The sequence below is a fragment of the Gymnoscopelus microlampas genome (assembly GCF_963454915.1).
Source record: "Gymnoscopelus microlampas genome assembly, chromosome: 3".
Classification (NCBI taxonomy): domain Eukaryota; kingdom Metazoa; phylum Chordata; class Actinopteri; order Myctophiformes; family Myctophidae; genus Gymnoscopelus; species Gymnoscopelus microlampas.
The window spans coordinates 18,389,612-18,408,641 of NC_139940.1; the positions used below are offsets into that span (position 1 = coordinate 18,389,612).

General features: G+C 48.0%; 1 protein-coding gene across 1 annotated transcript in view; it reads right to left on the reverse strand.

Moving 5' to 3' along the window:
* Positions 1-2,110: 2,110 nt before the first annotated feature.
* LOC311042679 (forkhead box protein O6-like) overlaps positions 2,111-19,030 on the reverse strand; it is a 50,997-nt gene continuing 34,077 nt past the window's right edge. Inside the window, exon 2 of the mRNA XM_084053574.1 lies at positions 2,111-5,120. Within this exon, the coding sequence (XP_083909700.1) occupies positions 3,372-5,120 (1,749 nt within the window). The 3' untranslated portion in view covers positions 2,111-3,371. The remainder of the gene's footprint in view (positions 5,121-19,030) is intronic.

Here is a 19,030-nt window from a genome sequence, read left to right on the forward strand (position 1 = left end):
TGGTTGTTTATCCACCTGAAGACAAATTCTCGTCCCCGAAAGTCAACCAGGCAAGACTTTTTCATTTGATTTTATTTATTCAACAGTCACCAGATGATGAGATACATTCTCTTAGAAAAGAAATAGACAACAAAATTGATATTCTTTTGAGCTGTTGGTTTGTTTTTTAAAAACTATGATACAATATTCTCAATATATAGACTTTGTACAAAATAAAAGTTGGTAAAATGGGCGAAAGAAATGTGACATCTTTAAAAACAGAGAGGGGATTAAAAAGAAACGGAAAGAGAGAGAGAAAAAAGGGAACGAAGTCCACTCACAAAACGACCAACCTCTTTCACAAATAGTCAAATCACATACCATATCATATAGAGCTCTGCTTTCCTGATAGCGTGGCTTTTGCTAAACCTCTGTATTTTCCCGATAACATGTGAGCCCCCTTCCCCCTTTTTTGCTCAGAAAATTCCACGTATTTCCCACACAGAAATAAATATAACCGGTGTGACTAAAAGGCCTGAAATAAAATGTATTTATCTTTAATAAATCGGGTCTGATATCCTGTGCCATGCTTGACCTTTGGCTGCAATAACACCCCCCAATAATCCTCCCTTTCTTTGACAGCCGTATGGACCAAAGACCTACACACACTGTTTGGGGAGAACTGTAGAAAAGCCTGGGAAAGCCTCATTCATACTTAGTTGCGGGTGGGTGTCGCCCCCTCCAAAAATAGGCGATCTACAAGCTCACAACGCGTCACATTCCGACGCGTTGTGGAAGTTTGTAGATCTGTTATTTTCGGTGTGTGCGACACAGGCGCGCAACTAAGTTGAAATCAGGCTGACGGTAGGAGGGAGGCGAGATCTCTTCATCCCATTCTAGAAGCTTCCGAATCCTCGTTCACGAACACACGCACACGAACACACAAACACACAGACAAACAAACAAACACACACACACGCGCGCACACACACACACACACGCACACACACAAACAATGCTTGACCCAAGCACGTATGTGGGTGGCGCTGGAAGGTCACCCTGCACACCGCACACAGAATTCTAACGCGTCCTTGTCCCACGTCGGCCCTTTAGAATTTCAACAACACAATGACGACAACGACAACAGGAAGATAAACTGCAAAATAAAAACACTCAGAAAAAGGGGGGGTGGTGGGTGGGAGAGGGGTGGCGGGGGCAACCCTGTTCGACAGACTTTTGCGCTAATCCGATTGGCTGATTGTGTGTTCTCCTCCAGTTGTCTCCTCTAGATCTCTCGCTGCCATGGCACACCTGGAGCACTTTGCTGCTCACGGTCATAAACAATGCTGAAGCCATGTTCAAAAGGCCAACATGACATACAGATGACTAACGATACGATAAATACACTACCCGTTTAAGACACACACACACACACACACACACACACACACACACACACACACACACACACACACACACACACACACACACACACACACACACACACACACACACACACACACACACACACACACACACACACACACACACACACACACACACACACACACGTCCAGACTGCACAGAAAACAGGGGGCAGACAGGCTCCTGTTGTTCCCGTGGCGCTTTTTCATTTATGCCTTGTCTCTTTATTTATCTGCACACTCTGCGAGCGGACAATGACATTGGCCTCTTCAGAGCAGGACGGACGGACGAACGCACGCACGGACGGACGGATGGAAGCACGGACGGATTGGCAAGCTGGCGGAGCGACTTGGCGTTAATCACAGCGCTGTCTCTCAGTCTCCGCCTTAACCCATTAAGACCTGAGGCCGATTCTACGAATGTTTCCATATCAGTGGTGTTCACACTTTTTCATGTCAAGGATGTCGAGGATGTATTTGGCCACCGACCCCCCATCTCAAAATATTTTGTTCCAGGGACCCCCAGAGTCTAAGATTTTAGTTAAAATGTTTGCTTTAAAAGAGATATATTCAAAGCTTTGCACAAATGTTCCCGATTTTTCAAAAATAGCAGATCTACAAGCGCGTGGCACGAAGTGACGCGCTCCAAGCTTGTAGATCTGCTATTTTTGAATAGCCAAAGCATACAATAATACTTTTTAGCTGAAATCTAAAATGACAAAGATGCTTTCCCGGTCTTAATGGGTTAATGTGTGGAGTGAGTGGCGGGCTGGCTCGGGGCGGGCGAGGGAAGCGAGGACGGCGCGTTAGATTCACAATAATGACACATCGCCGTCGCATCACTTTGGAGATTAAAAGCAAGATGCTGAATTTCAATCAAGCCGCATTAATGGCTGGCTCGGTGTGAGGGATGGTCACTTTGTCTCTGCTGGTGAGAAAGGAGAGGAGGGAGAGAGACAGACAAATACAGTAGGAGAAAAAGAGAGAGAAACAGACAGCGGAGAGAGAAACTGGCACCTGCAGCCCAGGTGAGACAAGGTGACATGCTATTTGAATTCACCAACTTTAAATAGATTATTGATAGAATCTATTTACATAGGTTCTTGATAGAATCTATTTAACATACCTAACAACATGGCAAAAGAGGCATTCACAAATAGCCATTTTCACGCTCAAGCCAAAAGCCCCAAGGTCTGAATGCACACATCTTTAAATAGTAGCAGTGATGTAAGATAAAAGATTGTATCACGTGACCATGTGAACTTCATTATAACTCAAGTGGGGGATTCAGATTAGCAGTCTGTTTTGATCGTCAATTAGGTCATCGATGAGGCACAGAAAATTGCCTGAAAATAATTTTAACCAGTTTAACTGATGCGGAGATCAAAATCATAAAGATACAAGGGGGTCTTTACCAAGGCTAAATTATTTCCCTAAAGCAGGAAGCATATGAGAATAGGAGCCCCCATTATAACGCAATGCCAGGATCTGACACTTTATCTACGGAGGCTGCGATTTCTTCATTTGTTCCCGTCAAACGATGCACCCCGCCTCTTACAAAACATGCCAAAGCTCTGCCTCCCATTTGGCTCCGAGAATGCTTTGTACTGTAAGATGTGACCCACTTGCATTAAAGTGCATTGAGAGTTCAAGTCTCATGTGGATGCAATGTATGCGGAGCAATGTTGGACAGAGCACAGCTGAGAGATTGTCATCACAGTATCGCTGATGGGAGAAAAGAAACACAATGTGACATGAAGTAGATCTTGGGGTGGGTGGGGGGTAGGGGGGGTCAAAAGAGGGGTTTATATGGGTAGTTAAATTGTCAAGACAACAAAGAGAGATGTGGAGTATTTGTCCTTAAAAGTTTTTTTTCTGTTAAGTCCAGGAATGTCATTGTCGAGCACAGTGCTTCATGGGTAAGTCTTTCCGAGTTGGCAGCATGGGCCAGTCCAATAACACCCCAACTCAGCCTGGCACCCAGCTCTGGTTGTTGTGGGCCTGCTGAGGGCCTGCCAACCCACCCATTCCCATACCCATGCCCATGCCCATACCCATACCCACCCCCATGCCCATCCCCATCCCAATGCCCACCCCCTGGGCCAGGGAGCAGTCAAAATTGAAGTCCATCTCCTCACCGGAGTCCATGATGTCATGGAGGAGGATCGATTCCATGTCGCACTCCAAGCTGCCGTGAAACATGTCAATGTCCAGGTCGGCCGGCAGCCTCTCGTGGGGGTGAGGCTGATGGTAGCCGCTGCCGTGGTAGCCGTTACTACCACCCCCGCCTATGCCCTGACCACTGTGGTGGTACGGTCCGTCGGCCATGCCCTGGTGCTGCGGGCCAGGGTAATGGTTGTGCCGCGGGTGCGGGTGCGGGGCCGTGGCTAGGTGGCACGAGTCCTGGGGCATGCCGAGCATGCCCGCCGGGTTCGGGGGAAGCGTGGTGGAGGCCGGGAGGTGCGCGTGCGACGGGGGGCTGTACAGGTAGGGGGCCGCTTTGTGGCTGTAGGGTTGCAGGTGGTTGCCGTTGGTGCGCGGGGCCAGGGCGGCGCCGCGGGGCGGCGTGTGCACGTGGTTATGGCTCTGGCTGAGGTTGTGCGCGTTGTGGCCCAGGCTGTGGCCGTGAGGTGAGCTGTGGTTGTGGTTGGTTACACTGTTATGGGGGTTATGGCTGTGGGTTCCGTTATGGCTGTGAGCGGAGTTGCTGTGACTGTGAGTCCCATTGTGGCCACTGTGGCCGTTGTGGTGTCCGAGGTGGTGGCCGTGATGGCCGGGCGGGGGGCCCACTCCGTTGCTGGCCGCGCCCATCATCGGATGGCTGTCCCTCTCGGCGCAGTACTGCTGCCCTACGGCGCCCCCCGTCAGGAGACTCTGCAGGGCGTTAGTGCTGGAATAAGCCCGCATGGTGCCAGAGAAACTGGCCGGCTTGTTCTCCTGGATGGTCTGCATGGGGGAGTGGTGACGCAGCATCCCCATCCCAGACTGCCCATAGACGTTCCCCACGTAGGAGCCCTGGCTCTTCACCCCAGAGTTGTAGTGGTAGACTGCTGCTTGGTGCTTGTGTCTGGCTGACATAGAGTGCTGCTGCTGCTGCTGTTGATGTTCCTGCTGCTGCTGGTGATGGTAGCCATCATCCATCAGCCTCTCATCCAGGCTGATGGCACCGGTCAAGGTAGCCAGCTGGGGCAACTGCTCCAGGGGGGGACAGTGGCCCCCGACCCCCATGGCTGGAGATCGGGCGCTGGAGGGCGACGGGTAGAGGTGGGGGGAGGTGGAACAGGACAGTCCGCCCTCCTCCGGTTCGTCCAGCTCTCCCTCGGCCAGGATGGGCGACAGCCGGCCGCTCAGGGTGGAGGCGGAGGAGCTAGCCCTGGAGTGGAGTTCCGTCCAGGCGTCAAACTCCCCCTCGGCCCCCTTGACACCGCCGCCCCCGGGGAGGACCTTCCCCGGCGGGCTCCCTCGGTCCGGGGAGCCCTGGAGTCCCACCACGGCGGAACCGGCTCCTATCCCAGGACGGCCAACTCTCTTGCCACGGACGCGGCCCTTGCTCTTCAGGAACTTGGTGCTGTTGTCCATGGAGACGGCTCGCCGGCGGGGAGACTTGCCCATCTTGCCTCCCTCTGGGTTCAGCATCCACCAGGAGCTCTTCCCCGTGCCCTCATTCTGCACTCGGATGAACCGTGTGTGGAGGGACAGGTTGTGTCTAATGGAGTTCTGCAGAGAGATGGAGACGAGAGAGAGAGAGAGAGAAAAAAAAAGACAGACTGAGTCAGACATCACAGAACTGTGGATAGCATCTCGCTCATTATTTCTTCAAATGCACACCAAATGCTACGCGGCGTCAAACATTTTGAATGATGTGGGAATCTGCATATGATGCATGTGTAAAGCATTCGAGGAGAAAAGGAATCATTCATCAAATATCAAACGTAACGAAACAAAAACAAACTGGCAGTCTGACACATCTCATGCCTCCGGGCGCTGCATCCACGTCAGTGATGGTTCAAACAGATAGCTCAAACACTGGTGGCAGCAGGGGTGATGGCAGATTAACTGAGATAATCGATACATAGCGGGCGGTCAACATGCTGAGTCATACAGCTAAAATGCTAAGCTGCTATCAAGCCCCAAATATTGTGGTCGGTAGAATACAGGAGGGATCCTCAGTCAGTCAGAAATACATTTGAAGCTCTACCAGGGCTGCAACTCACCATTATTGTCTTGTCGATTATTCTATTGAGTACTTTTTCAATTGATCGAATAATTGAGAAGCAGGTCATTTAAAAGAGGGATTTATTTTATACATCAAGCAAACCGATTAACCATTTAAGCGTTACACTTTGTCAAACAATGGTGTTGTGCACAAATAGTGAAAATAGCCTATTTATGCGTTGCATTGAATTGCCCAAAATAGGGATTGATTAATACTAGATTATTTTAATAAATGATCAATTATTTTCTATAATCGATTAAATCAATTTGTTTGATAATTAAAAGTCGGCACAATCTGACCCACAGTGTCAGTGACAGAAGCGGTCGAGTCAAGAATGTGAGATACATTCAAGGGTGGAGAGACAGAGAGAGACAGAGAGAGAAACAAACAGAGAGCGAGAGAGAGCTACAGTTGGCACAGAGTAGAGACTGCGTCAGTCTCAATGAACCTGAAAACACCTGAAACGCAGTGGTGTACAGTGATGAAGTGCATTTACTTGAATAGAACATTTTTGAGTATCAGTATTTTACTTGAGTATTTGTATTGTGGGATACGTATGACTTTCACTCCACTACATTTCAAACACAAATGTTGTACTTTTGACTCCACTACATTTCTAGGAAGAGACAAAGTACAGTATGAATTAACCACTTAAGCCCTATTTCAAATATAGTGAAGATAACAAATCCACAACACGTCACGCCACAACGCGTTGTGAGCTTGTAGATCTTCTATTTTCACTATTGATATTTTTGGATAATTGTTTTGAAAATGTTCTCAATTTCAATACAGCAAAGCATTGATATGAAAAAGAAAATGTACTATTTACTACTTTGTAATTTGTACTTTGGAAATTGTTAAAGGCATGCACTTTTGAATACTTGGATAATGTAACTCAAGTACAAATTTGACAGAGCAAATTGCACTTGCACAGTAGAGTGGAGAAATATTTGACCGGGAGTATCTATACTTTGACTTGAGTACTGTGTCCACCACTGACTGGAAAACGCAGCCTTAAGACGTGTGCAGTCAACCCTTCCATCCTCTAGTCCATCTTCCATCCCTCATCCTCCCACTTCCATGTCTCCCTTCAGTCAGATGGTTGTTAGGAAGCTGATGGTTGTTCATATGGTTGAAGTCGCTGCCAGTTTGGCTGAGTGCCAGCCCTGTCTCCTAGCCTTGTGTGCGCGCGCGTGTGTGTGTGTGTGTGTGTGTGTGTGTGTGTGTGTGTGTGTGTGTGTGTGTGTGTGTGTGTGTGTGTGTGTGTGTGTGTGTGTGTGTGTGTGTGTGTGTGTGTGTGTGTGTGTGTGTATGTGTGTATAGTGAGGATGTATTGCAAGATTGAGCCAAGAGCAAGAGAGGCTAATGGGTGCATCACACCCTCCTACAACTAGCTTCACTTCCCATATTGCTTTCCCTCAGTCATTTTCTTTTTTATCACGTTCACCCCTTTTTGTTTTTTTGTTTTGTGTTTTTTAATCACGCTTTCAAACGCGCACCTTGTGGATTTTCCCCTCTTTTTTCCTCCACATTTCACGCACTTCTCCACACACGGAGATCATCATTTTTTTCTGCCTCTGCTTTCCATCTCTATATGTTTTCAATTATACAGTATGTCACCAATTATTTTCCCATTATCCGCCATACCAACATGTACAGTCATTGATTTACTTATTCATCCCTCACACAAGCTGGCTGCCATCGCTCCACTCATTCAGTAATTCACAGGATACGTAGCCTTGCTTTCTTTGTTCTCATTTACATCTTCGGGGGCTTGATGAATACCGAAGGCTGATGTGCAACACAGTCTGCCGCTGCAATTGCACCCTTTGTTGTGCGACGCATTTTTGAGGCACAAGCAGCGGATAAAAATATCAAATCAAAAAAATGCGAGAGAGAGCCTCCCGTAGCTACGGAATACAGGGGCACAATAGATTGTTTCAGATTGAGGGGCATTCACACCTCTCCGCCGTCTCCATTATGTAGAGGATTATTTAGTATTCACACCGGATTGCACGGCAGGGACACAAATAAATCAAATTGTGGCAGAGAACACATAAATGGGAGGCGAATGTGAATTCAGGTGATCTGTGAATGCCTCCTTGGGTTGTCTCGCTGTGACACCTCCGGCATTGGGTAGCCATGGCAACCGGGTAAACGTGCACAGCGGCAGAGCTATATCATATTGTGGTGGTAGTCGAGAGTGAGTGAGCGAGCGAGATGAGGGGAGGGGGGTGGGTGGTTGGGTGGGTGGGGTGGGGGGGATGGGGGGGCGAGAGAGAGAGAGAGAGAGAGAGGAGGATGGGGGATGGGGAGAGAGGATGCGAAAGGATGCGAGAGAGGAGGCGGGTGTTTGATGCTGCTGCTCCAACTCGGAACAGCCTTTCATCTCTGCTGTGGCGGTCCGCAGGGGATGCCCCCGCTCCCCGCTTCCGACGGCCTCTCCACGTGCCACGCCAACACTCTCCCCCCGTCTACATGCCTGCTGCTGTAGATCCCATCCCTCCACCTATCACGACGCTCCCCGAATCGCCTCCGTCAAGTTCTTAGTGCACTGCCAGAACTGATGCGTGTGTCGTGTGTGAGTAAGCCTTCCAATCTATGGGAAAAAATAAATAAAAAAAGGGCTGTCTATCCCCAATGGTTCTCAAAGTGTGGGGCCCTTGAGGGGGGTTCCAGGGAGGTCTCCCAGCAAAATGTGTTAATATAGCATCAAAATCAGTCTAGCCACTTTAATGAGATATTTGAAAATAGCCAATCCACAAGCTCACAACGCGTTATGATACACCTCCGTGGTGAGCTTGTAGATCTGCTATTTTAAGACACACAAATCATGTACATCATTTTTCAGACGGAGGTCCGCGGCCAAATTCATATATTCATTTGAAGGGGGGGTCCTTGACGTAAAAAAAAGTTTGACAACCACCGATCCCTCCGAAAAGCCCCGCTAACCACTTCACGCCGCAGCCTGTAATGTGACCTGTCTGATCCAAATCTCGATTTAGCCTCGTATGTCGGTTGCGGAGAGCAGAGCCTCCCCATTCGACTTGGAGGGATTTGCCATCATCCCAAACCCTCTTTATCTGATGAATCCACCTGCTACAGAGATTTGAGAGATTCTGGCAGTGGCCGACCATGGCTCTGTCATCATCATCCCCCACACTAGCTGCTGGCTTCCTGTCGCTAAGTTTTTCCACTACACGTTTTTTCTCTGTCATCCTGTTAGTGCATGTGTGTGTGCGCACACGTGTGTGTGTGTGTGTGTGTGTGTGTGTGTGTGTGTGTGTGTGTGTGTGTGTGTGTGTGTGTGTGTCCGTGTGCGTGCGTGTGTATGTAATGGTCCACAATCTAAGAATAGCTCAGGTTGCAGGTGGCGCTGAGCGTGGGTGTGGTTCTTGCCTGCCTGCCTGCTTCTCTGTTCCCTGAGACAGAGTGTGTGAGTCAGGGGGCGATTTGGCCAACCCCCGGCCCCCCCCCCCCCACGCCCCCGAAACAGGCAGTCGCTGCTAATCCTCCCCCTCCATCCCCGAGTAATCCCAGACAATCCCGGGCTAATCCCGAGTTGATTCGGGGGCACTCCCAGCTGGGTGTCTCACACAGAGCTCTGCCAGGTCACCGTGGGCAGTCCGGATGCGCTATACGATCCAATGGGAACGCCGCAAAGTGAGGACGGCCAAGGAGGAGAAGAAGGGGGGGGGAAACTAAGGAGATATTATGTGAAATAGAGGCCCTGCAAATGTGTGACGTCTTCTAAAATGCAGTGTTATATAGTTATAGTATTGTATATTTTCTGTCTACTTGAAAGTACTTTCAAACCAAATTTTTGATGCCTTCATCTCCCAACACAGAGTAACACCTTGACTCTGACTTTTGTCCTTGAGGGGCTGGCTTTGCCACATTTTCTTCCCCTGCGGGGTTGAATAGAATAAAATTGAAAACTTTATTATGTATTAAATATTCATAAAATGGAAATTCTCTTTCAGCCTCCTGTCTTGCAGAGGCAGACGAATGAAGCCCCCAGAAATGTGCAATGACAGAGAGGAACACACACATCACAAGCATGATTCCAGGAAGCCTATTTCCCATTCAAATCATACCCCCTTTAATACAATGCCCATAGTGGAGAGGCGTGTGTGGTGGGGGGGTGTGGGGGGGGGGGCTAAATAATGAATGAACTGATGCCCGGGTTAACCTGGAGAGATGCACTGCCTCATCCTATAACACTGAGAAGAGCAGGCAGAGAGCCGTGAGTAGTTGTGTCATTTGCTCTTTTTTTTTTTTGCTATCAGGGACATCCAACCCCATCAGTCTGCCCCATACAACTAAATCACCTTGAAAGGGTTAACTTGGCTACAGGGGGAAAAGAGGCTGAGGAAAATAGTTAATATATGAAACCATTACAGTCAACTGAGGTGTGCAACCCCCCCCCCCCCCCCCTTTTTGGTTGCAGAAAGGCAATCGGCTTGGGTTCAACTCTTAAATCCTTACAATCCTGATACCTGATGCAGTAGATCCCTACAGAGCCATGCCACAAACCTCTCTGTCCTCAGATTAAAAGCTTAGATGCTTTCCCCCACAAATCCAACAGCTTCACCTTTTTTTTGTCACCAGTAGGCCTATACAGGTGGCCCCCGTGGCATGGGAGTTCATAGGGCTCTTCCTATAAGACCAGTGGAGGAAGTTGGAAGTTTTTTCATTACATTCTTTCCAGGAAGTAAGTGAGCTTTTTCTTATGTTCTGTGTCAAGTCAATAATACAGACGAGCAAGTCTTCCCACCTTCTATCTGGCAGAGCTTTGCCTCAATGAATAAGAAACAGTTTCCCTTAGTCATGGTCACCACCTCTTTCAGAGCCTTTTATTTGCTCCTGCAGTGTTTTTTCTTACAATAAACATTGATTCCTCGCTGCTTTGTCCACCCCATACCGAGGAGTTTGATTCAGTGGAGGAGGAGGACTATTCAATGCAGCAGATCGATGCAATTTAATGACTATCAATACTCAGGATGAGTGCAAATCAAGGTCTGACTAACTATAAAATCCACTCACATTATGAGGCCAATAGCGCTTCCCTCTAATGCCATGGCGCTCGTTAGCCAAAACACGACACATGCTTGTCCGCAGTGATGGCATCGCGTGCGAGGGAGGTGACCGTGCCCACAGCTTGGCATGGCACCAAGGCGCCCCTCCGCTGCCACTCCCAGGGTGGCAGTCAGCCGTTGGCATCGGAGGGGGGAGGGGGGTACGCGTAGTAAAGGGGAGTCGGGGGGGGGGGGGGTTGTTGTTGGGGACCCTAATGGGCGGCCGTCTGAGATGGCTTGACTGGCTGGCACGGGGGGCAGCTGGGGGCTGGGTGAAACGGGGGGCCCACTGTGAGAACCCTCCAAGCCACACAATAGGGTGCCCTCAAAATGCCCCCCTCCCCACCCCCTCTTACTAAGCCCCCCCCCCACCCCACCCCCATCCACAATCTACTCAAGTTTTTTCCCGCTCTCTCCCCTCTCTTACTCACACACATGCACATTTAACACACAGGGGGGGTGGCGGGGTGTGGGGAAACAGGTCAAATGGTTTACAGGGCCCATCTTGTGGAGAATGTGCACTCATTCAAATGGAGCCGCATTAGGAACTGCAAGACAAGAGACTGGGGTCTGGGAACTGGCAAAAAAAAAGAAACCGCTCACCCGATTCAAACAACCTCAAGGGTGAACCAGCTAGCACAGCGCGCCATAGCTTCGGCAAAGAAACACAGCAGCTGTTCCTGTAGTGGCACCGGGGCAAAGCCGTTTGCCACACTCGACTGGTATTACCAAGCCATTTCATGCAGAATGGAGCCATTATGTACTGTCAAAAGGGTATCCCTTCATGCCGTGCATTCAATTGATAAGCCCGAATCAAGGGGGAGTCGTAGAGGTGCTAGCTGTGTTTATTGGGATGCCGGGTTGTTGTGTGTTTTTTTGGTCCATGCACAAGGCAGGAGGAGGGAGGTGGGTAGAGGAGGGGTGCTGGGGGGGAGTGTGGGGGGGGGGCGAGGTTTCAACACAAGCAGTTTTGTTCGGTGCAGGAATGAGTTTTGTCAGCTAAGCCTGTCTCCAGGCTATTGGTGGAAATTAGCGCCGGCTAAATATTCGCTTCCCGTGATTGATGTCACAGCTCGCCTTGTCGCTTTGAAGGGAAATAAAGAATTTAGAGATGCGTGAATTAATACGGACGGGAGGGGTGTGGGGGGGGGGCAGTGGGGAGAAGGTGCATCCTCTGTCTTGGAAGGGTGGGGGTGGGTGGTGCTTGAAGAGAGACCGGAGGGCCCTAATGGCTAAACAGATACGAGCTGAGAGGATGTGATATGAGAGACAGAGAGCAATGGAGGAGGAGAGGGACCAGGAGGACAGAAAAGAAAACAGAGAGAGAGAGAGAGAGTGAGAGAGAAATAAATAAAACAAATGAGAACAAGAGCGAGCGAGAACGAGAGGGAGGGAGAGAGAGAATTGAGTCAGATGATTAAAATCCCTTTAGGAGGCTTCTTTTAAGAGAGACAGATGGGCGAGACAGGCCCGGCTTTTTTTTTGGAACGCAATCAAATTGAAAAGATTAAAAAGGAGCCTCTCTTATTAGGAGGTGAGAAACAGTTACTCCTCCGCCACGCGCCGCCGTCGCCTCCTCGGCCATGGTCATGACTCTGTTGGCAGATGAGGCACATTAGCCGGAAAACAAGCCTATTCGGCAAGAGAAATTGCAGCTATCCGTCCTTGTGTTTGACTAGGTATCTATTCTGGCCATACAGATGTGGACATATGGTGCGGGTCCACAGATTTGACAGATTTTTTAAACGTTTCGTGCACGAGGCACACCAAAGCCAATGGGCAAGTGAAAGTCTCAAGGCACACCTGTATTCATATATGTGCAATATTAAATGTTCACCTAATAACATGTTCAAAATAGAATGCCCGGTTGAAAGTGGTTAAAATATGGGGTATAGAACTTGCCTCTGTATTACACATTGTAAATTGAGAGCGCACAAAGTATCTACAGTAGTAAGTACTTAGAAAGTAATTAGTAGTAATTAGTCAATTAAAAGATAATTCATATGTTTTTGTGTAGTCTCGCTGCACTACGTTTACATTATCATGAGGATGAGCAGCCGTGATCTTCTAACTCTGTGTTTCTTAAACTCTTTAATTTCAAGGACCCCCATTACTCTGACAGTATGTTTTAACAGCGGGCGACTCTCCGGACGATCGCCGGACGACATCGTCCAAAAGATAAATAAATTCCATCTTTTCAGATCAACATCGCCCCCCCGCCCACTTCGCCTCTTCGCCCAGCTATCGGCAGTAGTTGCCGGCTCTCATAGACATATAACGCACTTCCGGAGAATACTCTCCAGAATCGCCCGCTGTTAAAACGCACCGTGAGACTGTACAAATGGAACCAAATGAACCCGTACAGTCTCAGAGTTACAGATCTGTGAGGGTCTATTTGGAGGGGTCCCCTCAATGAACCCTGAGGGTCCCCCGGACCCAACTTTGAGAACCACTGCTCTAACTGTTGCAGAGACAACCTGTTCAGATTTCTCCAATCTCCAATGTGTTCTCACAAGGGTTTGTATATACTGCATATCCTATGCATATAGAATAGAACCCACGAATTCAAAGCACAGATTATGAGAAAAAATCCTCATTATGTGCAACAACATACCTGGCAATAAAAAAAACAATGATTCTCAGAAAAATGCTGTCACTTTTGGTCATGGATAGGTTTCTGGGGGTTATTATGGCTTATATATTTGAGTTAAGGTTAGGCACAGTTACTGTGGTTTTGGTTAGACTAGAGTAAGGGTTTGGGGCTAGGCTTTAGTTCGTTTCATGTCAAAATACTGCCGGGTTGAGTCCAATTCATCTACATTTGATTCCAACCAACGTATCAAAAAAGGTTCAATATTGTTGTAGCTTTAAATACAAATTAAAAGCAGACTGCTTTCTCACAGAATCACCGGAGACATGACCGAGGCGAGCCTTCAGTAGCTCAAGGACATTTAGGGTATTGTACTGTACAGCAGACAGGAATCAAACTTAAACCCCTCACTGATTGAACCTGAACAAGCGATGAATTGAAATGTGCCTTCCAATGACGGCTAATGAACATGAATGGGGCCAATAGTTTACAGTGCAAGGCGGAAGCGACTCGTGTGCCCGAGAAAGGTGCTTTACTTCCAAACCTCATTATTCCACAACACAGCGGGAGTGCCATTTATAAAAAGGCTTAACCCATTGAGACCTGAGGGCCGATTCTACTAAATGTCTTCTAAATCCTAACAGTTCTTTGAAAAAAACCTATGTTGCTATATCAGTGGTTCTCAAACTTTTTCATGTCAAGGTCCCCCAAAATTATATGTATTTGGCCACGGACCCCCATTTCAAATTATGTTGTTCCAGGGACCTCCAGAAGCAAGGATTTGACTTACAAATGTTCGCTTTAAAAATATATACATACACGATTTCTCAAAAATAGCAGTTTTTGAATAGCCAAAGACATCTAAAACGACACAGATGCGTTCCCGGTCTGAACGGGTTAAAATGGAAAGTGTGTGTGCATGTGTGTTTTTTTGCGGGTGCCATGTCTGGTTAGCCCCAGATCAGGAAGTGGCTGTGGAGAGGGAGAGAGAAGAGGGGCGTAATGGAGTTGGTGGGGAATCCTGCACTGACTGTGCACTAATTGTAGCCATTGGCTCGTGATTCAGCACCCACGCCCGCCCCGGCCCGGAGCCCATGAGGGATATATAGCGATGGCGGTGGTTGGTGGTGGTGGTTGGTGTGGGGGACGACGCAGCCGGCCCGGGCCCCACCGCGGCTTTCGGAGGACCGAAATAGCCGGTGACAGATTAGCCGAGCATCTGAGACCCGCGCGGGGGATCGGAAAATCCGCTCCTCCGCCCGCCCGTTACGCCAAGGGGCTAGCCAGGGCGCTTCCGGCCCGGTGGCGATGGAGGGGGACACAATCTGGGCATTACGTCTGACGCCCACGCAATAAAGATACGGGAGGAGGGGGGGTGGGGAGGGGGAGGGAGGGTGCACTCGGTTGCCAATAGCGAGGGTGGCGCGAGGCGGCGGCATGGTGAAACAGGCATGTGTCACACGGGAGAGAGAGAGAGAGAGAGAGAGAGAGAGAGAGAGAGAGAGAGAGAGAGAGAGAGAGAGACGGAGATGGAGAGGGCGTGGTGTTCTTTGTGTTTTGTTATTTTCCCATCGGGGAGCAGCAGTGGTGGAAGAAGAAGCTATCAATACCACAATATATATAGCAATACTCTGTTACAAGTAAAAGGACTATATATCTTTTTTTTTTGGATTTGAGGAAAAGTACAAAAGTATTGGCATCAAAATTACGTGAAGTCCCAATGTAAAAGTACTGTGGTGATGGAACGTGCGTTGTTGTGTGAGCTTGTAGATCAGCTATATCCTCGAAACGTCGAAGTGTAAAATAGGGCTTAAACCTGGAACGCATCTGTGTCATTTTTGGATTTTAGCTAAAAAAGCATTATTTTACACTTTGGCTATTCAAAAATAGCAGATATACAAGCTCGTAGCTACGAGCTTGTAGATCTGCTATTTTTGAAAAATCGTGAAAATGTGTGCAAATCTTTGAATATATATTGTTTTAAAGCGAACATTGTTAACTCAAATCTTTGCTTCTGGGGGGTCCCTGGAACAACATATTTTAAGATGGGAGTCCGCGGCCAAATACATATCATTTTGGGGGTCCTTGACATGAAAAGGTTTGAGCACCGCTGATATAGAAACATACGTTTTTCAGAATACTGTTGGGATTTAGAACACATGCATTTTGTAGAATCGGCTTCAGGTCTTAACACATTGACCGCCAGGCCCGTAGCCTACGGGCCGATAAATCCAACCGTAAAGCACAGATCCCGTAGCCTACGGGCTATGCGCCAACTGGCGCTTTTTCCTTTTTTTCGAAAAAAAAAACGTTTTTAAATTTTCGATACGGCACATTTGGTGGTTATTGTTGGTTTTGAAATAATAATCGAAATCTGTAACTATAGTAACTGAAGTTTCCAAAAAATTGCGGTGGAATAAAAGAAGTACCAAATTTTACCTCTGAGATGTAGTGGAGCAAGAAGTATAAAGTATCGATTAAAAAAACAGCAGATCGACAAGCTCACAGTGAGATTGTAGATCTGCTATTTTCAGCCAAAGCTTTCCCTCCATGCACAACAACAGAAAACCTGACACTAGCATAGAGCCCTGAGGGACTCCTCCGCTCAACCATATGTTTTTTTTTTTAAGTGGTTAAGTACATGTACTTGAGTACATGTACTTATAGTTACTTTTTTCCAGCACTGGGGGACTCCAGGCTGAGGGGAGGAGAAGGAGGAGGAGTGTCACACCCTCCTCCTCCTCCCAGTGAGGATTCACACAACAGGTGTCTGGGCCGCTCCACCTGTGGCGTAGCGGCCGCCTGCTCGCACTTCACACCTCGTCTGGGGAGCAAACTAACATTTTCCACTGGGTCTGCCATGCTTTGGTTTAAAGACCAACATATTTTTGGAGAGGCTTTTTAACAAGTCTCTTTTTTCTTTACAAGTTGGGTGAGAGATGGCATGTGTGCTTTTGTGTGTGGCCGATCCAATCTACCCTCATCTGAGCGCCTGTGTTCGTGTCTCGCGTGTGTGTGTGTGTGCTTTTATTACCATACTTGTGAGGTCCCCACGTGTCCCCCACAAGCATAGTCGAATTTGGGAAATAGACATTTGTGAGGACAATTTTCGGAAATTAGGAAAAGATTGGGTTGAGGATTATGGTTATTACATATTCAGAGGTTATAGGTTGATGGATTGGGGATATCGTTATATGCCCGTTGTCTACTTGGTTGCTTGGGCTTGTAGATCTGCTGTTTTTCAGCAATTTTCCGGCAATTTTTCCGATGCCGTCCTAAACTTTTCTTGTCCTCACAAGTTTAGTAAAACTAACGCGTGTGTGTGCGCGTGTGTGCTTGTGTGTATCTATATTTGCGTATCAGCCCATTTAATAGCCAACAGGCGTGGTGTGTGGATTTGATTATATTGAAGCCTCCATACAAAGAAACAGACGGCCAACAATAGAATCAATGCAGGGTCTGGGGCTCCTTTTCTCTTTTTTTCCACCGCTCGGCCTCCGCATAATCTCATTCATAACAATGAGATTCTCATTTCCCACATTCTAAAGGTCAGTGCACAGCCTTGATCGCACTTTAATAAACATCATTCTCGGCGTTTAATTTAATTTCGACGGAGCGGGAAACTCGCGGGCGGGCCCGTGCACGTGGGCCATGCAAAATCCATGGAATAGTCCCTTTAACCCATTAAGACCTGAAACGCATCTGTGTCATATTTGTAGATTTGAGCTAAAAAGCATTATTTCACACTTTGGCTATTCAAAAAGCAGATCTACAAGCTCATAGCGCGGCACCGAGTGCCGCGCTACGAGCTTGTAGATCTGCTATTTTTTTTAAATCGTGAAAATGTGTCCAAATCTTTGAATATATATTGTTTTAAAGCGAATATTTTTTACTCAAATATTTGCTTCTGGGGGGTCCCTGGAACTGAATCTGGGGGGTCTTCTGGGGGGTCCCTGGAACAAAATATTTTGAGATGGGGGTCCTTGGGGGTCCTTGATATGAAAAAGTTTGAGCACCACTGACATAGAAACATAAGTTTTTCAGAATACTGTTGGGATTTTGTTGAGACATTTGTAGAATCGGCTTCAGACCTTAAAGGGTTAATTGCTTCAATTTCATATGGCGTCGGGAAGAATGCCCGCGATGGTGCCAGAGAAACGAGGCATGGAGAAGGCGCTAAAAGACGGTCACGCACACACACACGCACACACACACACACACGCCCGCGCGCAGCGCACACACCAACACTCTGAGATTTATAAACAGATAAAAGATACATCCACAGCAAAGACATTCTGATTAGTTTTCTTTTTCACTCATTTAACCACTTAAACCCTTATATACTTTGTTGACCGGGGTCCCCCAGGGCTCTATACTAGCTCCGCTACTTGTTTCCCCCTACACCAAATCTCTTTCTCGAAAATAGCTGGGCTGGGCGATTAAAATAAATATCACGATTATTTAAAACTTTTGGTCGATCATTTTTTATAGTGAAAATTAAGTGGTTTATCAGAATAATCAATTTAGTCGATTATAAAAAACTCTACTCAAATCTTTTTTGCGCTGATTCGTTGATATATAAGAAATAAAATATTTACATATATATATAAACAAATCTGGATTATTTGATTAACCTACATGAGCAAGACTAAGTTGGTCATAGGTTCTAAGTATCAGTTTCGATATAGTAGGGTGGTAGCTTATAGATCTGCAATTTTCCGCACAAATGTTCTCCCTGGAATACTGGCGCTGCTGCGGCTGGGGTGGTTAATTGTTGTACCAATATCAAGGAGAGCACATCTCCACACCTATGCATCTCTTCCCACACATTCGCTCTCACCTACACTGGCAAAGCCCCTCTCTACCATGCAAACACGGCAGGCAACGCATCGAGCACAAGAGCACAACAACACAAGAGCGCACAACTCACACACACACACACACACACACACACCTACACAGTACACACGCACACACACACACACACACACACACACACACACACACACACACACACACACACACACCTACACAGTACACACGCACGCACACACCTACACACACACACACACACACACACACACACACACACAAAGCCTGGCACACCGGGCACACTCATTACCGCAATGCCAAGCTACCAGTTGCTAAGGAGACCTGTGGGAGAGGGAGGGTTCCTTGTTGTTGCCATAGCAGCCGGCTTTGCTCCCTGCCAACTCTCTCTCTCCCTCGGGGAGAAACAAGGCGAGAGAGGTGGGGGGTGGGGGGGGGGGGGGTGGGGGGGGGTGGCGGCGGGGGGTGAAGTGGGCAGAGGTAGGGGGCAGCGGTTTAATAGGGCTGCGAGGTAACAGGGGAGGGTGTGGGGGGTGTGGGGGGGACTTCATTAAGCACCACTGTCTCCATGTGAATACCAAAGCCACATCACGCTACACTTCAAGCCCCCCACACACACACACTCACTCACGCACACGGACCTATACACACACACACACACACACACACACACACACACACACACACACTTCATTCACACACCTATGGAAACCATTTTGGAATGAAAAGAGAAGGGGGGCCGACGGGCGGGGGGGGGGGGGTTGCATCTAACAGAAGAATGGAGGGAGGTGGGGAGGAAGAAAAAGAGAGTCAAAGAGGGTCTTGAATGTGTGTGTGTGTGTGTGTGTGTGTGTGTGTGTGTGTGTGTGTGTGAGGAGGGGAGGGTGGGGGGTCTTGTTGCAAAAGCGTTGGG